The sequence below is a fragment of the Rhamphochromis sp. 'chilingali' genome (assembly GCF_963969265.1).
Source record: "Rhamphochromis sp. 'chilingali' genome assembly, chromosome: 11".
In the NCBI taxonomy this organism is placed as follows: domain Eukaryota; kingdom Metazoa; phylum Chordata; class Actinopteri; order Cichliformes; family Cichlidae; genus Rhamphochromis; species Rhamphochromis sp. 'chilingali'.
In genome coordinates, this window is record NC_137938.1 from 36,489,168 (window position 1) to 36,506,039 (window position 16,872).

The 16,872-nt window shown below is 41.0% G+C and overlaps 1 protein-coding gene across 1 annotated transcript in view; it reads right to left on the reverse strand.

The window, feature by feature from the left end:
- The window catches only part of pear1 (platelet endothelial aggregation receptor 1), a 61,990-nt gene that overhangs the window by 37,357 nt on the left and 7,761 nt on the right, over positions 1–16,872 (reverse strand). Inside the window, exon 2 of the mRNA XM_080895817.1 lies at positions 168–278. Within this exon, the coding sequence (XP_080751943.1) occupies positions 168–278 (111 nt within the window). The remainder of the gene's footprint in view (positions 1–167; positions 279–16,872) is intronic.

A 16,872-nucleotide genomic window follows, 5' to 3' on the forward strand; every position in this document is an offset into this window, starting at 1 on the left:
AACACCAATGTTCTTTTTATTTGGCTGTTTTTGTGTCCTAATGTCTCATCTGACCACTTTAACTTTTAAATTTAGTAAATTGCATTTTTTCATATATGCAATGTATGATGATTACATTGTATCATAGCAGTGACAGTTGTTTGTTTGTGTGTTTAAGCAGGCCTCACCTCTCCCACGTGCTGCACACATTGGGGTCTCTTGGGTCCAGAGAGCAGCTCAGTCCAATCAGGATGCTAAAAAGCAGCAGGACGGCAGAGCTCTGCAGGGTCGGCATGGTCCTGAAGGGAAGGAGAAGCAGAGACTTACAGTGGACATATGTTACATATGTGACTGGCTGATGGAACAAGCAACAGTGACAAATCTGAGCTTTAAACCTCTTCTGTTCAATCACACTGTGGAAAATATTCTACAGCTGGAGTTTTACACTCGTTGTTTTGTTTTTGCTTTGCTATTATTAACACTTCACAGTTTGGAGGATGGAAAGATTCATTGAAAGACTGGTTTGGGGCACCCACAAATTCTAGTTAAATGAAGGCGTCGGGAGACACCGTGACAGCAGACGCGATGGCTGGGTATGGTTAGAGCATTAGGAGGAAAGAAAATGAGACAGAAAGAGGGATCACAGTCAGGAAATGCGACTCCTAACTTGATCCTGACCCCTATCAATCAGTGCTGCCGTGAAGCCTCCACGCTCCTGTGCTGTCCCCTTCCACACTCCAGCAGCATCTGGATCCGATCAGAGATCAGCCCGAGAGAGCGCGCCTCGGCTCGGGCGACCCTGTCAGGCTCTCAAGGAGCCGAAGGAAGATGATTTCCCCCTAAAAATATCCTGAACACAAGTTCAGAAGGCTGGTTGTGTGAGCCTTCTGGTGAAAGCATCGTGGGAATATAACGAAACAAGGACATTATGTTGCCATCGGTCCAGTCCTCACTGTTTTCTCAACAATTCCCCTCTGACAGAATTTTGGTCACAGCTTCTCATATCAGCTGCATGTTACCGTTGAGAGCTCTCTGATATGTTGAGACGGTGACACTTCAACCCCAGACTGAGAGTATTTTCAGTCAAGCAGCTCATGTGGAAACATTTCAGATTTCTGATGAGTGGAAAGAAGTTTCTTTCTTAAGATTCTTAGTGGACAAAATCTCTTCATTGTTGTTTGTGATTAGACCTCACTTAAAGTCACTAAAGCTGTGAAAGTGAATCCATGTTCTCCAAGAACACGGCTGTATCCATACATGTAAATTTCATAATCCACTCAGGCCTCTCTGCAACCTTAAACCTGAGAACTTGGAGGCGGTCCACACAGCAAGCACAGAGCGTGACGTTCCTTTTCATGCATGTTGCAGTATGTTTTCCACATCCTCAGTCCTGTTCTGGATTGCTCACACTGTTCTTGCTATCACTCTCAGGAGTTGTATATAGTCTGCAAAACCCTTTGAAATCCTGAGGGAGTCGTGCATGTTTGTTTAAAGTTTCATGACAAGAAGCTGAACTTGGTGAATAGCTGTAGCATGACCACCAGTGACTTCGGCAGAGTACACATCCACTAATCAAGTCATTTTTCCTATGGGAATCGTGAATTCCCATCCAGAATTTTAGGAACATTATGTCACATCAAAATTTGTTCTGAAGAGCTGTCACATGAAGTGCGTCACAGCAACGTAACCATTTATTGTTGCTCGTTTCGGCACATTGGACTCACTCTGAAAATATCACCCCTTCAGTGCTGGCATAAGAATAAAAAATGACAAAAAAAGGGGCTGTGGGCCTATTTTTACCCCTAAGTTTTCACAGCACCATCACCTTTAACACCTGCTGCAGCATCTCTCTGTGGTTTAGGCTTCTCTATGCTCCTGCACTGAGTCCTCATTTAAAGGCAAGTAGAGATCAACCAGTTCTTTCAGCTAAAAGAAATCCAAAGTTTTACAACAAGCTCAATAAAACGTACTCGTGCACTGGACTGGTGACTATAAACTGTTAAAGCTACGACACTACCTTAACATAACTGTACACAATATACAACAACCACAATCACACCTTAACAACTTCAAGGCCAGAACAGACAGCTGTGGGCTCAGAAGGATCAAAGACACTTAGGAGAGTGTTAAGATAAAACAACAACATGACCACAGTGACATATTAAAAACTACGTTTTTTTTTAAAACTTCAACTTAATCAAAACTTTAATTTAGAGAATAAATGAGAGCTGTGAAACAATGACCAGATAAATATGGTTACTGGGCTGTTCTAAAAGCTGTCACCTCTAATACACATGGAACAATAAACAGAGCACAGCAATGCTGTATCCACTGCACTGCAAGGACGCTTCTGAAAAGTGGCAGGAGGTTGTGCTTGAATAACAGCTGCAAGCTGGTCCTGGTACTGGGAAAAGAGTATCAACTTTCAACCCAGATTGGATTTTTAATGGATATTTTAACATGTTGTCACATGAAAAGATCTGTTGTCATAGTTTAAGGAACTAAAACATTGGTCAAGGTTTATAATGTAAACTCGAAGCCAGTGGAAAAACTCTGATTTGCAGATTCGGCCTCGTGGCTGGCTGTAGTTTCTATCCTGCCTTCTGTATGTCGCTTATTTGTGGTTTTGCTCACTTTTCATGTGCATGTTTGTATTTCAAGTCACCGCTTTGGAAATTTTGGGATGTTTCCTGAAACGAAAAAAAAAAATTTCCCTCCAGCTTGATGAATAATGCATGCCTCTAATACTGCCAAGGTCAGCTGTTCATTTCCCGTCAGAGCCACCTCAGATATGTTTACCAAATTGTTCTATATGCTAACGTAAGACCAGGAAAAAAGATAATGTGACGTGTTTATCGAAGCGCTTCAGCATAAACATCTCAGTTCAATGAACGCCTTTCCATAAAGTCCAGCGACTGGTTATCTCTGCTGGAGATTTGGCACGGTGACGACTGCAGCACGAATCTCCTGCTTCTGATAAACTGCCTTTTACTGCTCTCCTACCCACTGTCAGGAGTTAATTCACTTACTGGCACAACAGCCAACGCCTAAGAAATGTGTGCCACAAAAACAGGATTTTATAAGAACAGGCATATGGCTTTTATTAAGAGCAGTCATCAACTTCCCAAGGCACTTCATTGGACTGGGGGTAAATATTTTTCATTACCTTCTTTTCATTTTAATTGTGCTTCATTAGAGAAAAGCTTCAAACCGCATGGGAATTCTTAAACAGTGAGAAAGAGCGAGTAATGAGCGCAGATGGGGCTGTTTGGAAGTCGCTCGCTGTTTGCGTTGCATGTTGAAGTTACCTACAGTGGAAAGGTGGAGCAGGGAGACGCCTAGAGCTCCAGGTGGTAGTATCATCATCTGGAGGTCTTCAGGGAGGCAACCCTGCTTGTTTTAGTGCAACAAAGAACGGCAGGTGCTTTTAGAGAAAGCACCTCCACTTGACCAGTGGACAGACTGACTCTTCTTCTCTCCTCCTCCTCCTCCTCCTCCTCCTCCTCACATAATGGCCTTTACTCCATTACATTCAGCAACCATTATTTTCCTTGAGCTTCTTCCAGACTGCAGTCCTGAACCTTTTCACTTGGACAAGTTTGGCTGCAGCACAAAAGCGTGCTTTATGTATCCTAAACCTTTTTCCACTCCTATTTGATGCATTGAGCTTACAGCCAGCTGGCAGTAATGTGTACACACCTCCACAGTTCAAATCCACTGGACACATAATGTAAAATCTGGACCAGGATCAGTAAAAAAACCCATAATAGTAGCGACTGCGCCAACATATTTCTGGTTGTGTTTGTGATGAAAAAAACAGACAATCTTACTGAGCGTAGGGAAACTTTCATGTGGCTCTTTAAACAATAGAAAATAAGCAAAGTGCCATACACGAGCGTACGCTCACACACACACACACACACACACACACACACACACACACACACACACACACACACACACACACACACACACACACACACACACATGTCTGGAGACATTACACATCAAATGAGTCCCATAAGCTGAAGTATTTTTAGAATCCGAGGATATTTTGTTAATTCGCGCGGCCTCTCTTCACTCACACTGTCAACAGCGTCCCGCTCGTGCACACACGCGTTGCACCGACTGCAGAATGCTGTTAGAAGTCCAAGCAATGCTTCTTCCACCACCGCACAGGGGCTTCAGAGAAAACAGAGCCCAAATGAAAACAGATGCACTGCTTTTATATTAATCTCACCAGACATTTGTACTCATGTTATTACCATATTCAGTTTCAATCACAGGCCCTTCAGGATCTGTAAGTGCTGACAACCCTAAAATAATTTTCATTTGACTTCATGCAACAAAGCCATTTTATTAAGGTAATATTCCCATCAGACTGACAAGATAATAAAGAGTAATGACAGTGAAGGGGCTAGCACTGGAGGGGACACACTAAGCGGGTTTGTGAGAAACCCTTTTTTCTTTGTTCTCGTGACATTTATGAAGCAATTTACACCTTTTTACAACAATTATTAGAGAAAATGTTGCAAAATTTAGGACCCAGTTCAGCATGTTCTGGACTATAACCTGGTGAGGTTCTCATGCATTCTGTGTGGTTTAGAAATGAGCTTATTTTACTCTTTTTGGGTTCGATTGGCTTGTGAAATCAGCCTACTTTTGTGTCTTCTGTTGTTTAAACCCCTAAAGTATGCAAAACTGTAAAAACCTAGTCACACCTGGTCACATCGATGATATATTAATCGATTTTAATTTATCAGCTCCTGAATGTAAAAGCAAAACTGGCCTATTAAGGTTGTTTAACCTTCTAGGACCTGGAATCCACATATGTGGACATCACAGTTTGGGTTGTCTGGACCAAGATACTAAATTTTGCTCTACAAGGGCCTGATATCCACTGACATTATACTGCCACTGTTCTATAATCAGCCCAAATAGCAAAGAGAAATTAAAAATGTATGCCGTGAAAGATGTACGGTCTTAGGAGGTTAAGGTAAGATTTAAAAAAAATGTGGAACTACCAGAAAATCTGAATGTTTTAGATTAAAGTCAGAAATTTATGAGAACAAACTGAAAATTAAATAGAAAAAACTTAGAAATGTTCAAGAAAATGACTATTTTACCAGAAATCAGCTCATCATTTTATGATGAACACATCATTTGGGAGCTTTTCTTGTAAATGTTTGAGCACATTTTTTCAGCCTGTGTTTCAGCAAGATTTCGACTGCTTTTTAAAAAACTTTCTCCTCTTTTAATAAAAGAATACACATTGCTGAAGAAGCAAACACGTGACCCTGCGTCCTCAGCGTTATATGTCTGTCAGTAATGTTATTGTGTAGCTTCTGGATGAAACGCATGTATGTAAGCTATTCTGTTTGTTACGCAGGTAAAAGAAGGTAAAGCTGTTTTCATGTGGATAGCTTTAATGTTGCAGCTAAAGCTGACCACAGAAGAACACACTTTACATGCACTTCTTCACATGACTGCTATCAGCTGCTTAATTTTAAGACATAACTCCAACTTGCCTGAATGACCTTTACAGGAAGACGGTCTCAGTGAGTCTATCTCAGGATTGATGACGGCGCTCGGTCTAAATCACTCTGGATTTTAGCAAATAAGGGAGTGAATCATCTTCTAAATGAGTTCCTGCATCACTGTAAAGGCAACAGGCAGCGGTGCTAATATTAATAGTAAGTTTAATACTAGAGTCTAGTGACATCTGAAGCAAGGCACATGACGCCAATTTCCATCTAACCCCAGATTTCTGTCTCTGCATTAGTTTCTGCACAGTTGCAGAGCTGACTGAGGTAGAAAATATTAGTCAGGCACTGGAAGGGAAAGTCAAAGAGGAAAGGAAAATCAACTTAAAAAATAAAAATAAGAAAAGCTGATGATATAACTGACTGGCCGCAGCAAAGAGAACAGAAAGCTGCCAAATACACGCTGTCGGGGTGCTGTGATGTCAGATTCAGACAGAGAATCTACAAAATATGCCTCCTATGTCAAGACTTTTTCTATTTTTTAAAGCTGTGTCTGGGTTCTCCTGGTTTTCCACACTTCAAATCAATAGCATAAAAACTTTAAATGACTCTATCCTGAACAATATTTTTAAAGCGCTTGACAAAAGTCCACGAGGCTACAAAAGGAAAGCAGCTCGGTGAAATACTGAAGGCTGTCTTCCCGACTTTCCCTGCAGAGTTATGAATCCTGCAGGCGGGATGCATTTTTGTGTGGCAGAGTCGCATGAATCAAACTGCAGGTAATTTATGTCTTGTTTCATGCTACCCAGGTACTAAGTAAGTAATATCAAAAGCAGATCCCCACCACAGTTTAATGTTCGATGTAAAACTGTTCACAATAAGATCACTAATAAAACCCGGCTCATCTGACGATGCTGGAGACTTTTTTAATAGAAATCAAAAGTCTAACTACATGTTGGTGTATAATACCAAAAAAAGATGCATTTAATTAAGAAAGTTTTGGAAAACATTAATATTAATTTTATTTCAGAAATTAAATCTAAAACTTGGAAGCCCATTTAAGTAAAGGCAGGTGCTTTTTATTACTTTTTTTCTGAAACAGTAGAAAGTAGAAATACAGTAGAAAGTAGAAAAATAATGAATTATCTGAGTGTTTCTAATCTCTTGGATAACTGATTGCAGCTCGAATGAGACATTAAGTCCCTGCACTGGTGGACAGCTTGAAAGTAAGCACAGCATAGCTGATGCATCTACATACAGCTGAAGTTTAGGGAGTGATTTAATCAACCAGTGGTTCCCAAAGGGAGGGATAAGGAGTGGTTAAACTCCATTATAATGCCATTAGAACAATGAGTGAGCAGAAATGAACAGTCATTAGTGCTGTATCAGACTTTCTTCCCCAGCTCTTTGTCTGCTCGCACAGAAAGAACAAAAGTCAAAATCTCCACAAACTGAGCTCATAGAGAAAAATTCTTACTTACGGGAGCCTGTGGCTAAATGCAAGCCCTTTAAAGGCCTTTGACATTAAAAAGTCAATTTTTGAGAATTATAAACTGGCCAAACCTCCAGCAAAAGACAAAGACACGAAGACCAAAAGCATAAACATCAAGTCAAATGTTTCCTGGCAACATGTTGATCGCACTGCACATGATTAAAGGGCTGCTGTGCACCATTACACTTAAAAGTTGGCCAATAAAGCTGCGGTGTGTGTCGCAGTCTTAAGGAGGTTTAAATGATCGCCCTCTGATTGTGATCATCGCGAGTATCACAAAATACCCTCCACAGGAGACGAAAGCTGCAGCGCTGCAAATTTACAGTTCAGCTCCTGCAATAACAAATGTATGAAAACTGCTGGAGGGCAGAAACTGACAGAAACCTCGGTGTGACACATCGACCGCAGCCACAGCCCCCTCTCCCCCAGCTCCCCATCCCACCCTCACATTACACCAGAGTTACTGTAAACTGAATATAAAACCCATAATCCCTTGCATCTGGGTTATCGTCTTGGCTCGCAGGGTCGCTTCGACCGCGACGAGCCTGGCACACACTCTGCAGTTGATGCCATGCCTCATGTTGGGTGGGTGTTGGTGTAGGGGGGGAGGGCAGAGACCCTTAAAAATCTACAGTGCCCCACCCAAAACTTTAGTGTCAGAAGAACAGCTTAAAAACACACCCACAGATTTTGCGGTAGTTGTCAGTTCTGCCACATTATTAATGTTATGCAACGCCTACATCAACACATTTCACTCTGGCTGCTGTAAAGCCTCAGTATACGGTAAAAGATGGTACCCTGGCACAAAAGCAGAACCCCCACACTGGAAAAAAAAGTGCTTAAGTGGAAAACTCTTGGCAGCTCAAATGCAGCTGACGGATCTCGGGGGAGTTGCATGACAAAAGGATGATCTAGTGAGGGAGAGTGGAGGGTTGAGGCCTTGCAGAAATCTTGGGAAGTCTGAATTTTGCTGATTGAGCTCTAGGCTGTTTGCTATCTGTGAGATTGATGCAACCGGGTGCAGAGTTCCTGAACTGTAGAAGTTGCACCTTTGCAAAGTCTGTTTCTTTTGTCTGCTTTTCTCAGGCAGTTAAATTGTCTTCATTTGACCTCGTACTCTGCAACTCAATCTTATAATTATGTCAGCAGATCTTAAACCTCAGTTTTGCTAGAGTTTCCAGTAATAACATGGGAATAAATAATTTGAATCCTCCTCTGCAAAAGACTTCTTCTTACCAACAGGCTCTTTGAATGCAACGGCAGATGCCCAGCGCAGGCTGCCAATCTGTCCTCGGGTTCGAGTCCCTTTAAAGCGCTCTTAATTAGGGGAGCTGCTGGAAAATATAAAGTAATCATGTCAGCCCTGTGTCATCTGTGTGCCAACATCAGGCCAGTTTTCATTTGGCAGCCTCGGCTTGTGGTCTGGTGTAATTTATTTAACTGAGAAAAGCAGGACTCACTATGTACCCCCTCCTCGATCTTGGCCCCCTGTTATATTCATTCAGGTTTAGATTCCCAGAGCTGAGGTTAATTGTGTCTCTTGAACATTACTTTACTTTCTTTCACTACTTTTCCTTCAAGAGAAACTCTACACGGAAGCAAAGCATCAAACTTCTGAAAGGCAGCTCTCTGATAAACTGCAGGTTTATTGTTAAATTACAGTAACGTTACAGCAGCTGGATTTGTGAGTTCACAGTGTCTGTCGTAGTGTTGTACTCTGTACAGGCTTTACCATACTGTCAGCTCCTTGGTGGCCAATACAATAGAATAGAATAATCTCCATGACCAGTTTGTTACCATGCAGGAAAACTGTATTTCTGCGCACATCTACTCATTGACAGAAAGCATTTGTATCAGCTCCCCTACAGACTCGTGGTCTGTGCTATATTTGTTGTGTTTCTTCATGTCTGCATGTAAGTCTTTGGGTTATGCTTTAGTTTGAAAGTTTTCTCGTGCCTTGTTTTGGTTTTACATCCTATTATTGCTCCCGTCCGCATGAATTTCATCTGTTTGTGTATGTTCCCACACGTATCTCATCTCCAATCATGCCTACATATACATACATATAGTTCTGCGTTTCCCTTTGTCCTCATCAGATTGTCTGTTGCTCTCTGTGTGTCTATTATTAGTTCACTGAGCTCCTTGTCAGACTTCTGTCTGTTTTGCCTTCTGGACTTTGGGTATCTTGGATTTTTAATTGCCAAAATAATCAAAACTCATCAAAATCTGAACTCCTATATCACTTTAACATCTTTCTAAGCCAGACAAATACTGAAAACTGCATCACACAAACACAGATATTTAGATTTAAACATAACATAACCATTAATAAAAAACTCCACAATTATAATGAAATCTTTTGTAAGTTTGTAACCTCAAAGCTTGGATACAAAAGACACAAAAGTTTAATCTATTTATGTGTTATAAAGCAGAAACAGATTTAAGACTTGACAACCACACCTTTTCCCTTTATTCCGTCAGAATAAACTAGTTGTTAGACACGATCTGTGTGTGTTTGTGTGTGTTTTTGTTGGACAGCCACTTCACGAGCGAGCTCAGGAGGTGGTGCAGTTGTTGTCACAGCCTCTGTCACCACGCTGACAGAGAACAGAGTCAGTGGATAACAGAGGTCGGTGTGATAAGGTCACTATAGTGCTGCTTTTGTTTTGGCCCACTTGTCGAGCACATCGACACAAGTTCACACAGAGTTGGAGGCCTCTACTAGCAAACAGCAGCAACTGCAACAACACTGAAAGAACCTGAACTGATGGTGTTTCTGTAGCAAAACTTTATTCTGAAAACAAATTTAAAGCGTAACAGTCACAAGCAAGAGTCACCCTTTTGTCAAAGTGAAACATTTGATGGACCCAGCAGTTCACAGCTGCCTCCTTCCCCTGCAGGCTTTGATAAAGTCATCTGGCTTCATCCTTTTGTTATCTGAGGTAAAGCCAAGTGATACATGAAGGGACTGGTTGGTCATTTAGGTAAAAAACCCTGCTCGACCCAAACAAATACCAGACTTGTTTTGGTGTTTCAGAATTTTCATCTGGAGTGATCTACTCTACTTGGATTTCCCACTCTAAAAGCAGAAGCAGCCCCACCAGCCCCGAGGTAACAATGTAAGCAAACGTAAGCATGAGTGAAACTTTAAAACTTTTAATCCATCCTGCCACATTAAGTCCTGCAGCGCTGTTCTTAAGCATGAACGGCTACCTTGCTGAGAATCAAAACAAATCCTGTTTTCCTTCTTTTCCAACTTTCCTATTAGAATGCATTTACTCAGGAGTTATGTCACCTAGACGATGACACCGGATTTGATCTGAAGCGTATCTGGGATGTAACAACAGTTATTTTTGCTGGTGTGGGTCTTGCATTCCTACTATCACAGAATAAGCCCTTTTAGACTGTTTTTTGTGACGGGCTGGGCTTTTTGCCAGTTGAAGTCCTCTTGCTCTCCCTTCGTTCTCCCTGCTGCATTGCTCCGACACGTTTGAGGCTCGTGCACTCGTACATGGAGCCACAGTGTAAACTGCCGCCTGGTCCGCCACACTCCACACCATAACCGCAGGCAGGATGACTGTGGTTTCATTGGTCAGAGAAGTCAGAGAAGTCGGCAAAAACAAACAAAAACAGTGTGACAAATACCCCGACTCACCTCTGTGGACCAAAATAAATACAAACACAGACTTGAACACCTTGGATTGAAGTCATGTCTGGCTTGTGTTTAAAACAAGAGTCTTATGCAAACCTTAGTGAGTGAAAATGGTGGAAAACCCAAAATGGAGGCTTTAGCTGAGGTTTCTGGGGGACATGACCATACAGCGCTGTAATTATATGTCCTCTAAAGCTCTGTGGATCATGCTGGAGTAAAGTCCTTGTAAAAAAAAAACACAAACTGTGACCAAAAAGCATAGCTTTGCATTGTAAATGGGCACAGTAAGAACAGAGGAGAAAAGCCTCAACATTACAAGGCTGCTCGTAAGAAAAACGAACACGAGGAGCTTTGGAAAAGTCACTTCACGTGCAATCACCAGAGAATGGTTGTTTTATGTGGGAAAATATGATGTTTGTTGCATAAGACATCTGCATCCACAGTGAGTCTTGGATATGTATTCAAACACGAGTCTCTGACCTTTGATGTACAGCTGTTTGTGACTTGGTCATTTAATGAGACGTAAAGAGTCAAAAGGCCAACTCAAAGAAGTTGGATTCAGCAATATGACACGTTTTGTGTCACTTCTTCCTTTTGTTCCATGCTACCGTTCTACATAAAATTAAAAATCTCTGTACTACAGAAAGCACTCACTGAGATGTGGGAGCAACAAAGACGAGTGCCCTGGATGGATTGTTTAAACCACCTTCAAATTCTAAAGATTAGAAAACATAGAAAGTAATTTCATTGGCAGAATATGTTTTCTGAGGATGACTTTGGACTGACTGTGAAGCATCCCTGTAGCCACAGAGTCTTGAACTAAATCCAACCACTGACCACATAATAGGAATAGTAATTTCAGACGTCAGTGGCTCTTGCTGCAACTATCTGAGCTGGATATTTCTAATGGCGGTGGCACCTGGCTGATCTGGTGGACTCACGGGCCAGTTGTTGATTCAGATGTGCACTTCCTCTCCATCTCGTCCTGCTTACTACTGTCTGTCTGCCGACTGCAACCATTCAGGAAATGCTCTAAACTTCGAGTATTAAGTGTTTTCCTATAATGCATTGTTCTGTAAAAACACATCCCTGAATTGAATCAAATCTCCTCTTTTTTCCTAGTTTACTTCAAATTTTATTTATTTCTACACTCCAAATATCTGCTGAATGTTTAAGGAACAAACTGCTGAAACAGAAAAAACAAGAGAAAAGACCACTCTGTAATGACTGGGCTAATCGAACTTAATTTCATAAATCAATATCAGTGCGATTAAATTATATCTGATTAGTTTATAGAAGCAGAGAAATTATAAAAGATTTACACTGTAATTACTCAGTGACTCAATATCCTGGAGCCTAAGCTTGACATCCTCAAGACTCCCTATGTGCCAAAATATTTTTTTTATAATGTAAATTCTCATATTTGAGCCTTTTAGCTAGAAAAATAGCAATAATTTAAATTATGGCAGCTCTAAAATGCCCTCAATTGTTCTTCAGTGATTTATCAAAAAGGACCTGATTTCCAAGGCTAAATTTTCAACTTTTAAATGTATGTTTTGTAATCATTTGGTTGTGTGACGTTACAACGGCACGGACAAAACGATCACAGCCACGTGTAAACATGTTGCAGTTTCATTGCCTTTGATGGCAGGCAGCAGGTCTGCGACCGCTCGCAGTCAGCTGCCATCTTGGAAGAAACTGCAGCAAACAAAAAGAGCAGCAACAAAACGCAATCAGACCAAAAGCGGTCTGTGAACGGTTTGGAATTCAGCAAGATGAAGGTGGCAGTTACATGCAATTAGATCTGTTTGTGACAACGTGGCAGTGATAATCAATAGAGCTGCAACAATTCAAACTCTATTGGTCGTAGAATTCATTCAGAAGTTCAGCAGTTCCTCTACAAGCAGTGATGCTGTAACGTAACTGTGAAATGACACAAGTGCTCAGCATCCTTGCTCTTACTGTCTATGAATATAACAGAATAAAACCAGTTAGAAACCACTTGAGTTGGGTCCACTGATGAAATGAGATGTGTTGCAGATGAGTTGACTGACTGACTTCCCTAACACCGTATTCTTGTCCCTTTCACCTCCTGGTGCTCCCTTGAACCTCCCTACCAATGGATAAACCCGGTGGCACCGGACCTCCCGACTAGGTCTTCCATCTCAGTCACTCTCGATCACGCTGACTCTGTCTAACACCAGCTCAACAGCTAACGAGGTCTTCTTCACCTCCCAGGACTTGGATTTTTTACTTGTGACTGAAACTTGGCGTATTTTTGGTGAGTTAAGCCCATTTTCTGAACTCTTCAACCTTACTGTCATTTTTTCCATTACCTACAGATAACTGGTCGTGGTGGAGGTCTAGCATCTGTTTTCAAAGACAGCTTTAACTGCTGGCAGCTCACAGAAGATGTGCACTGATGTGAAAACTCATTTTTATTAAAACCGAGCCTTGACATTATTTTTTGTCCGTCCGTTTTTCTACATTGTGTTATTTTTATTGCTTTTGTTGTCTTGTTGTACCGCACTTTTGTCAATGCTTGTTATTTTTTAACAAGCTTATAAATAAACGGACTTGACTTGACTCAGATGGCAGCAATTTGAAAACTTTCTCTAAGAGAGTGACTGCAACCAGTCTGAGTCAGAGTGTGATTGATGGCAGACAGGTTGCCTCCCACCAGGCAACCTGTGCAATCCCCTTATAAAGCACTCAAACCCTGGACAGCGCTCACAGTTGTTCCCCAAATTAAAAAAACATCAACAGAATCAGCAGCAACCATTGATTTTTTCCACTTCCAAGAGGGTTCCCACCTTTGCGGGTGTTCATTCTCCACCACATACAATCACCACACTGCAAAGGTTATTATGTAGAACTTAATCTGATTTGTGGTGACACCTCCCTGACACTTCACACTGTCCCCAGGATCTCAATAACATTTAATCACGCTATCCTCTGATGTTTTGGTCCTAATTCTCTTTAAACATCAGAGGCTCTGCTCCATTGTTGTTTCTACACCATGAAATTTGATTTCTTTTATCTTAAGATGTTTCTTTTCACTTAATTACTGCCTCAAACAAATGTTCTGTCCTCTTCGTTCAGGGTCAGAAAGTTGTGGGAAACAAAGCTGCTGTGTCTCCATCATGAAGCTACAGCCAACACTTTTGATTCATTTTTATTAGCGCGCTGTATATATAGAACAGGGCACAGGGTCGAGCGCCTTTGAAATTTTTGGATGAGCCAATGAAAACAAAGAAAGCCTCAAGGGAAGTCTTAGAGAGTTCATCAACTCTCGTTGTTAGTGATGTCTCTGAGTAGCTCCTTTATCAGAGAATAACGTCTCTAATTAGATTAAACAGACAAACAAGCACCGATTGAATGTGTCACTTGTTTAGGCCTCTCTCTAATGCTTATTTGGGCTTGGTGTTGATCTTTGTCACTGTTGGACAATATGCTGGATGTCTTCTTAATTAATTTTGTGTGGTTCCATTACAGCACTGTTTACATTCATTTCTCCCCACCAGTACAAACATCAAGTAGTGTTTTTAATGTATCTGACAAGGATCCATTTGATAATGTTAAATAATTTTCTTACTGTAATGTAGAAACATCCAAAACCAACAATGAGCTAATATTACTACTAAATGCGTAACCAAAGTCTATGAAACCCCCTGTTGTCCAAAAACTACTACAAACTGAGCCACACTGTTGCACTAGGCGGCATGCTCCCTTCATCAGAGACTCAACTTTAATGCGACTTCGTATTTGGTATAACATCCTGCTCCATTACAAAAGTACAGTTTGTTTTTAGCCCTACAAAAACAGTCCCAAACTAATTACCTTTTTACTCATGTTTTAAATATCATCTGCTGAAAACTAGCAACCAGCTGTTTAGACAAGTTCTGAGTCCTCTTTATTCATTTCATCTATTAACAGCAGACTCCAAGACTCTGAGATGACATTTAATTTTTTTAAGAGGTTTAGAAACATTTCAAAACACAATAAGTTTTGACATGTAAAACATATAAAACTGTAAAGATGAAGATTGTGATCATATTAACTCATTTGTTCAAAACATCATAATTTTAAAAAACTATTTAGCTGTTCCTCAGCTTCCAAACAAACACTGCTGAGCAACGGACGGAGTCATAGTGGGAATCAAAAAATGTGTTAAAGAAAATGTTAGACGTCTGACTGCCATTCTGCTTCCCCAGAGTCAGAGAAGTGCTGGACTGAGGGTTTGTGAAGATTAGACCCAACAGCACAAGATCAGGTATCTTAGAAATGATTACACAATCAGAAGAAAGATGAATTATTCAGTGAGAAACAGAGACTTCCTCAGAGACGTGCATGTCAGTGGAGAATGGTTCAGGAGGATAAAACACACCAAAATCCCCAAAAAACCTCAAGGCTCTGAAGAAATACTAAGAGCACAGAGGACACCAGAGTCGTTGCTGAACTGTCCTCCACAATAAGTCAACTAATCTTTATCAAAGACTCCCTGTCCAGACTTACAAACAAACAAGAAATCAAACAAGCCCTGAAAACAAATAAAAAACTGAATAAAGAACAAAAAGACAGCTGTAGAAGTATCTCCAGAGCTGGGATTAGTACAGGGTGGTACTAAGTGTTATACCTGACAAACACACAATGATTTGATTCACCCCCCAAACACTCTTGGAGAATTTAAACACCAAAAAAGCCAAACATTCCTGACATGACAAGAAGCTCTGCACAATGCAGTCAGACGACCATGCAGGGATAACTTTCGTTATCAGGTCTGAGTAGTCTGCTGGTGCCCGTGCATTAGAAGACAAGGAAGTCTTCAAGTGCTGTGAGTGGAATGCTGTTTGTTCTGGCTTATTTGGGGTAAGACAATTAGCTTCATAACACCAGCCTCAACATTTCTTGAGGCTGGTGTTAGCAAATATTTTACTAGCACATCAAATATTGACATGCTTTCCTAATGGCTGTAACACGAGACTCTTTTATAATAGCTGTAGTCTTTGCATTGTACACATCTGGATGTTTATCAAGTGCAGTGAGATATGCAAACTCAATCTCAATCTGTTTTACTGACTGCTGATGTATCGCTGGCATGCAATTCTCCAATCACTTGTTTGACTTGTAGTTTCTTACAAGGGGAAACGGGCGATCACACCGAAGCCACTAACGGAAAACTCTGAACCACAAAGTGCCAAGTCAGCACGAAACTCACCATTCAACACCATCATAAACACAGATGTGCACGCACAGACCTGGCCTGCTTCCATGTATCTCCGTGCACCCAGGGACACGGGCTTTCTCTTTTTTCCATTATGTCTTTTGTTTTGGCTGAAGAACGTGCAGCTTGCTTACAGCTTGCGGTCTTCGCCCTCGTGGTGGCCGAGCTCGTTTGGCGATCAATCTCCACAACAGCTACAAGCACAGAAGCTGAACAAGTTTCAAAATTATACAATTATTTTAAGGCTCTCGATAATACAGATCAGGACCCGCTGTTTAAAAACAGTTGTGACAAGTCTTTTGTTTTTTATTATTTCGGGTAAAATGTGCCTTCTTGGGGGGTCTGGTGACCAACAACATTATACTGATCCCTCTGAATGTCTGTGGCGTCTGAGTAACATCATGGGAAGCCTGATCCTCACTGTGACAGTAGATTTAAGAACAACATTTTTCATACTGCGGATAACGTTCCCATGCAGCAGCTTTTATGCAAGTCTTTGAGTCACTGCAGAATGAAACAGCGAGCCATTTACAGTAACAGATTTTAACCATGCCACATCTGGTTTTGATTAAGACAACACATCCAATGTGAGTGGATGGCAGCTTTTTTCTCTTTGCAGCTGCTGCAAGCTGGAAACGATTTGAGCTCTAGTGGCTATCTGTTTCTGTTGTTGTTGTTGATGTTTTTCTCTGCTATTTGTTCCCAGGACTGACCTGAAATAAGACTTAACTTGGTGCTTTCAAGGTTCACCACATTCTCCTCAAAGGGAGTTTTCTATCTACGCCACATTTCAAATGTGTCCATTTACAATCATTTAAAACAAAATCTGTACTTCGTTCATTTATCAGTGAGAATGTGTTATTATTTTTGGCTTGAAAGTTTCACTTTTTATCCAGTAAATTTTGGAAACTGTTTGTTCATCCAAACTTTCAGCTAAAAACTTTAACTGCCGGCCGTACTGTTAGCTAATAAACTTCTTTTAATTAATCATTTTACCTAGTTTAGCTATACCCAAACCCAAAATACAATTTCTTCATCCATA